The 7,258-nt window shown below is 46.7% G+C and overlaps 1 protein-coding gene across 1 annotated transcript; it reads left to right on the top strand.

Annotated features, from left to right (window-relative positions):
* The first annotated feature begins 1,414 nt into the window (after positions 1-1,414).
* NKX3-1 (NK3 homeobox 1) lies at positions 1,415-6,312 on the top strand. Its single transcript, XM_074939903.1, has 2 exons — positions 1,415-1,646; positions 4,723-6,312. Exons 1-2 carry the CDS (start codon positions 1,415-1,417, stop codon positions 5,136-5,138), a joined length of 648 nt encoding a protein of 215 aa, XP_074796004.1. The 3' UTR covers positions 5,139-6,312.
* Positions 6,313-7,258: the final 946 nt, after the last annotated feature.

The raw sequence follows: 7,258 nt of genomic DNA, 5'->3' as shown, positions 1-7,258 counted from the left end.
CCTGTATTTGGGGTCAAATCATGTAGTGGCCAAACACTAATTGTGAGCAAACACCAAACTGACGAGGGAGAGAAGTGGTCGCATATTTGCGTCTTAAACAACAGAGGATGATGCAAGAGGATCGAATGAGGGTTTGCAAGTACACAAAGGGATACAGTATCCCAGGAGAATAGCAAGGGCTGCTTCCCATTGAGAAAAGACAGACATACAGCTCTTTTCCCTGTTCTGACCACTACTGGCTGCCTTAAGTGTCTATCTCCAGGAATTCCTGCAAGCATGAAAAATGGAGACTGTCAGAGTTTAGGGGCTATAACTTGATGTAAGAGTCCCCACCATCCCCACAGCACAGGTATGTGACAATGTGCAAATGCTCATGGATCCTACCCCAGCTCTGCCACCAACTGCATAACTTGAGCACCTCAAAGCTCAGACCCTCTCCTACAATGACAACAACAAAATATATAGGCCACAGCCCACTGTGAATCAGGATCTCGGCTTTATTTCTGACCCAAAAGATTCTATCATGTTAACACGGCCCACAGAAAAATAGCACTTGTTATTAAACACCGATAAAAGGCCTAAATATCTAATACCCAAACTACTATAAATAAGTATTACAAACAATGCAAATTACTTTCCACCATACAACCGACACCACCTTCTAAGCCCAACACTGACACGCAGGGCTGCCCTAACCCCCCCCCCCCCCCCCCAGCCCCCACAAGCAGAGGGAGAGATGCCAGAGACTACACAAAGTCCACTAGGAACTTGATTAAAACAAGGAGGAGTCCGGTGGCACCTTAAAGACTAACAGATTTATTTGGGCATCAGCTTTCGTGGCTAAAAAAACCCCACTTCTTCAGATACAGGGTTTTTTTACCCACGAAAGCTTAGGCCCAAATAAATCTGTTCGCCTTTACGGTGCCACCGGACCCCTCGTTTTGCGGCTACAGACTAAGACGGCTACCCTGCTGACAGTTGCTATTGCTTGGAAGTGGAAGGCTCTCCGATACCAAGGTGATGGGCACCAATATAAAGCCTTACGATTGAGATAGAAGAGAGATACTTTGCAAGTCCCCACGGACACAGCATGCCAGGAGCAGCCGGGGCATGGCAGTTTCCCTTGGCACTGAGAATATATCAAGTGCTCAGGAGCGGTGGGAGCCCAGAAAGGTAGCCGAGGGCGTTCACTGCTGCCCCGGGCTCCAATCAGACCCGGGAGGCTTGGCTGGCTGGCTGGCTTATAAATGCAAAGCAGGGAGTGTTGCAAAGTGAAAGTGCCTGTGGGCTTCTCCCTGGTGGCCTTGCGGGGAGGGAGATGAGCTCTCGGGCACCCCTTCCAGGGAGGCCGGAGGGACAGAGCAGCACAGAGCCCTCAGAGGGCAAGAGCCACCCCCAGGGCTCGCTGCAGACCATGCCCCTCTCCTCCAAGCCGCTCACGTCCTTCCTCATCCAGGACATTCTGCGGGACGGTGCCGACCGCGGAGCTGCGGGGCAAGGGAGGAAGAGCCGGGGATGCTGCGGTGCCTCTCGCTCGGAGCCTGCGCTGGACGGTGCAAGCTCCGCTCCCCGGCCGCCGGCGGGGACACCCCTCCCTGCAGGGGTCCCCCCGCCGGCCCAGGAGCAGGCAGGAGCGCCAGCCGCAGGTAAGCGGTCCCCGCGCGCGCCGGGCTGTCGATATCCCGGGTCCCCGTCCCGGCCAGCAGAGACCCTGCAGCCCGAAGCGGGGGCAGCTTCTCCGCCTTGGAGCTTGACCTCCGAGCGCTCGGTTCTCGGGGTGCCGCGGGGGCAGCTCCGACTCAGGCGACAGTGGCGCGCACGTGGGGTCTCTGCCGGGGGAAAGCAATAGAAATAGCCACTGTCTGCACAGACTATTCCCCCCCCCGTCCCCCCAAGAAGAGCTCAGCTCCTAGTTAGGCACCTCAACCAGTGTGGGTGCTGGGCCACTGCAAATTCGCCCCACCATTTTTTTTTGGGGGGGGGGGGAGAATTATATATATGTATGGCCCCGCCTGAGTCCACGGGAGAGCCCAGAAAGACTGAAACAAGAGCCCCCCACTTAGTGCCGCAGCTGCGTGTTTAAAGAGCTCCTGGACGCTCCCTTTATTTGTCTTCCGGCCTGGGGAGGTTGCTGCATTCACCATCACTGAATACTTGAATCTAACACCAGGTCTTAAAATCCCATTCCTGGAGTAGCAGGGGCTGGCTGTCCGTTCTGTGTCTGTCCAGCACAAGGGGGTCCTGGTGCATGACTGGGGCTCCACCTAACAATAAAGTATTGGCTGGGTTCACGGTGATGGGCATCTTACTGGTCATGCACCGGCCGAGGAGTCATTTTTAAGCTGGTGCATTTCTGGACCTGTGTATTTCGAGGTTGGGGCAGCGAAGGTAATGCTTTCAAGATAGCATGGCGCTTCCTTTAAAGAATGGTGCCATTTCAGTATCAACAAGTTTCTGGCACATGACTGAGGGAGGGGGGTAAGAAAGAAGCTGCTACATTTTTTTTTTTTTAAATTGTTGGTGTTGGGGAAGCAGTGGAAACCACTGCACTCTCCAGGGACTGCTACAGTCTCTCTCCATTGTGTGTTTGATATACAAGAAGGGGGAAACACACACATGTAAGCTCTTTGGGGGAAGGGACTGATCTATTTTTCATTTCTACAGCAATCCAGATATTCAGGAACTACTATCGTAATAATAAAAGACACTTTAATCAATCACCTTCTTGTGACAAGGGATCTTTCCAGGTGAAATTGGGCCTGACGTTAAAACAAGTTTTCGCAAAACCGAAGATCAAGAGAAAGGTTTCAATGAACCTTTCTTTAAGAAGGGGGAGAAATTCCCTTGGAAATGTACTTTAAAAAAAAAATCCCTTACATTGAGCCAGATCCTCAGCTTCTGTAAATCTTCACAACTCCACTGACTTCAGCAGAGCTAAACCGATTTACACCAGATGAGGCATAACCCATTGTTTCCATCCCAAACATTTCACCATGGGAAACTGGCCTATTGCCATCGTCCACGCTGAATGAAATAAAAAAAAAAAAAAAAAAAAAAGTAACAAACTGCGTAAATAGTGACAAGTTCATTTGTTTTTAAGGTTCATTCGGTTTTAGTAATCGTAGGTGTCATTTAGCACCACAGAGGAGGGCATTGCTGTTCTTATTTTTAACCTGAGGCTGTCTCTTTAAGAAATCTTTCGGACTGTGGGTTTTAGGTATGGAGGGCTTGATCCTGAAAAGTGCAGAGTACTCCGAGCTCCCACGGTCTTCGATCAGAGCTGTGGGCACTCAGCACCTGTCTGGATAGGGGCTGAAGTGACAGAATGATTCTACTGGAAATAAGATTTAGGTGACGTGTCTGGTTGCTACACTGCTGAGCTGTGATGTCCATCAACGATGCCCTAATTCCTTTGCTCTGCTCTCCTGTCACGTTAAAACAAGCATGTACCAGCATGTGTCTTTCACGTGGCAGGTATCCTCCTTATCCCTCTAAACTTGCTCAGCAATGCCACAGCAAAAAGAGCAGCAGAAAAGAGACACTTCCGATCTCGTTACCCTGAATATATCAGAAGTTCAGCCTTCTGGCAGTAAAACTCCCACCTGAATGGTAACTTGCGGAGGGATCCAGATCCTGTTCCCATTGATGTGAACTGGAAGCTTTGCCATTCACGGGGATGAGGTAGGACTGAGTCGAGAGCCCAAATTCTCAAACTTGGGTGCCTTAAGTTAGGTGCTAAGGGACTGATCCTGCTGCCAATTAAAGCAGTGGAAAGTAGCAGTACCTCTATGGAACTAAGAGAAGTGTGTGGGAAGAGAACTGGGCCCCTAATTTTATCCTGATCCACCTGAATAAGGGCGCTTTTTTTTTTTTAAAAAAAAAAAAAGGCTTTTATATATATCATGGCCTGGTTTCAACGACAGTAACAGGTGCTCAGCACCTCTGAAAATCAGACCCACTTTTATGGGTGCCTGAACATACAACTGGGCATCCATCTTTGCAAATGTTGGCCGATGACTACAAATTACTAGGGCTGCCATTCCCAAGCATTCAAAACTCGGGAGTTATGCCTTGAAAAAACAAAACAAACCCTACATCATGAGGATGGTGGGGTCTTGTTTTGTTTTTTAATTTGCTTTATAGTTGCCATCTGAGCCTTTGGGGAGCACTGACTTCACATTTCCAAACTTTTCTCTGCAACATAAGAGTAGAAACTGACCTTTTTAAAGTGAAAGCTGAGATTCTCACATAAATCACAGGACTCCAGGATCTAGGGCTTTAAGAAAAACACCAACTATTGCAAGACTCACAATAAAATCCCAAGAGTTGGCATCACTGTTTTATTTGTATTACAATCATGCCTAGGAGCCCCAGTCAGGGCCCCATAATGGTGACACCCATTGTGAGTACAGAAGAAAAAGGCATTTTAACAACAGAGGGACATATTTTTAAGAGCATTTAGGTGCCTAACTCCCACTTAAAGCAATGGGAGTGAGGTGCCTAAATACCTTTGAAAATCTGGCTCAGAGAGAACACTGTATCAAAATTCAGGGGCAGGCGGAGAATTATAGACCAAAGGTTTTTGAATTTTTAAGCTCGCGTGAGCATGTAAAAACGTCTCCAGGATGACAATAGAATTGTGTGCTCTCTGCAGGGAAAACGCCTGAGAACAGGCTGTTTTGATTCCTTTCTGGCGTCTAACTCCCCTCTTCCTTCCCCCAGAGGCATATACGGAGACCGACCTGTCGGACTGTGAAAACCCTCTGAAATCCTCACTGAGCAACCAAAGGACCCCGAAGCAGCAAAAGCGCTCACGGGCAGCCTTCTCCCATACTCAGGTCATCGAGTTAGAAAGGAAGTTCAGCCATCAGAAATATCTGTCCGCCCCGGAGCGAGCCCACCTGGCGAAGAACTTGAAGCTCACTGAAACCCAAGTGAAAATCTGGTTCCAGAACAGAAGGTACAAGACCAAAAGGAAGCAGCTAGCCTCAGAACTCAGTGGACTCGATAAGAACTCTGTTTTCCCAGTCGTTAAAGAGGATGATGTCTCCAGGGCCGCTCTGATTTCTGTGTATAACAACAGCTACCAGTACTATCCATACCTGTACTGCTTGAATGGCTGGAGTCCCTCTTTGTGATAACTACAGCTAAAGACTTCAATTTTTCCAAAGAGAAAAGCTCTTTTTATTTTTACTGTTTTGCTTTTTCTAATAAGGGGGCTGCGGGGAAGGGGGAGAAAACACTTCTGACCAGATTTTCAATGATGCTGAGCGCTCTGCATGCCCTTTTCCCTTCCAGGGAACTTGCAAGGTTCTCGACACTGCTACAAGTCTAGGATAACATTTTCCAAAGCACCTAATAATAAATGCCACGCTTTTGTATAGCGCTTTCCATGGGTAGATCTTACAGTGCTTTAGAAAGGATTACAATCTCCATTCTGCAGATGGGGAAACTGAGGTACAGAGCAATGAAGCGATTTATCAAAGGCCACCCAGGGGCAGAGTCAGGAATAGAATCCAGGCCCCTGAGTTACAGTCCACTAAACTGTAGTGTCTGCCCTTTTCCCTCATTGAAAGTCAATGGGACTTCGGCTCCCACGTGTTTAAGTCTCTTTTCAAAGTGGGACTTTGGTGCTTTGGAAAACTTTAGCCCTCCCCACGAGCAGTGTGTAAAAACTAAGTCATGATGATGGGTTTTGCACAGCAATTGTCTCGGCATGTTCATCTAGGCCATTAATTCTGTGACACTGCATAGTATATTTAATATTTAAATACCTGGTCTTCTCAAAACAGAACACAGGTGGGGCACTGAATGGGAAAAAAAATGGAGTCTGCATTTTTTTTCCCCATTAAATGGAAACTAAGAGCCATGTGGTCCTAAGGTGAAGACCGTGAGATATATTAGAACTGTGTCAGCCGACATGACAAACCCCATTTAAATTACTGTCATGAACTGGTCAGTGCATATGTACACCACTGCTCTTTACTGGCTAGAATTAGAACTGCATAACTATGTGTCATAGCACCTATACTGCACGTTAAAGTAGCTCAAGCGGTAAAGACCTTTGGTTTGAAGTAGAAAGTTTGCCTTTTCTCTCTCTGCTGTGTCACAAAGTGATGTGTAGCCACGATGCGCTGCATAGTAACAAACATGAAATACTAGGCGACAACAGAGGTGTTCCCATATGCAATAAATATTGTGGGCAGGATCCTCGGCTGGTATCAATCAATTCTCTGATTCTGAAGGAACCGTGCCAGTTTACACCTGCTCAGGTTCTACAGCCTACACACCAATGTATACCACCAGTAACTCGGCAGCATGTACCAAACCAGAAGACAGCACAAAATTCAGTATCACAATGACAGATCTGTTTTGCATATCACCACGCTGATGCTGTTTGAACGTTAACGCATAGAATTACTGTATTCAATAGCTTAAGTTTTCAGCCTTCCTAACAGTTTAAAGAGAAGCAATTCTGTTTGTAAAATTAGATGAGACAAAGCAGCCTTGTGCTTCAGAAGAGGCTCACTATTACTGGAAAGTTTTCTTATGATCACAGAGTTAAATGATCTTATTGTTGTTATTCACACTCACCATTTGAGCAGACTAACAGAGGTGATTCCTGCTTCCGTTTGACACATACCATGCTAGCTTGATGCTGCATGATGCGGAGCACCTTTTGATCCTATCTTCTTTTGTGGGGAGTGAGAAAGCGCAGCACTTTGCAGTAATACAAGGGAAACATGGGATAAAGCTTTTATGCATGGTTGTTAAGTGAATAGCAATATTTTGACCTCTGTTAGTCTGTTCAAAGTAGCAGCGATGGCTTTTAGGAGCAAAGGAAATGCCTGCCCATACATAAAGTTTGAGGAAACATCTATTGTGGAGGAAATAAAGGTTTTAAAATAGAAATGAAATAAAAAGGGGGGGGGGGAATTACATTAGATCATTTATAATTTCAGTGGACCAAATTCTCAGGTAGTACAAATCAGATTAGTACAAATTAGAACTATGGCAATTTATGCCCTCTGAGCATATGTGGCTTTTTTTTAAATCTATCAAGCTCTTTATAATGGTGCCCATCTTTGTAGTATTAACCCCCCCACTCCCCCAAACCACAAAAAGCTAAAGGCCTAATTTCCCTCCCTTCTCCTCGAGGCAGTTGGGGCTGCATGTTGTTGGAGTGATTGCTTCCAGAATGGGAAGTGTAATAATTTCTTTTCAGAGACAAGGGGTGTGGGGAAATGAAGTAATATAT

Source organism: Natator depressus, chromosome 26 (genome assembly GCF_965152275.1).
Source record: "Natator depressus isolate rNatDep1 chromosome 26, rNatDep2.hap1, whole genome shotgun sequence".
Taxonomy (NCBI): domain Eukaryota; kingdom Metazoa; phylum Chordata; order Testudines; family Cheloniidae; genus Natator; species Natator depressus.
The sequence above is the reverse complement of the archived record's forward strand: the minus strand, read 5'-3'. Positions and strand labels throughout refer to the sequence as shown.

Excerpts from the sequence above, each read along its gene's own strand:
- NKX3-1 (XM_074939903.1), top strand. The coding sequence starts at position 1,415 with ATGCCCCTCTCCTCCAAGCCGCTCACGTCCTTCCTCATCCAGGACATT. Across the intron at positions 1,647-4,722 it reads GGCAGGAGCGCCAGCCGCAG|AGGCATATACGGAGACCGAC; the intron begins GTAAGCGGTCCC and ends TCCTTCCCCCAG.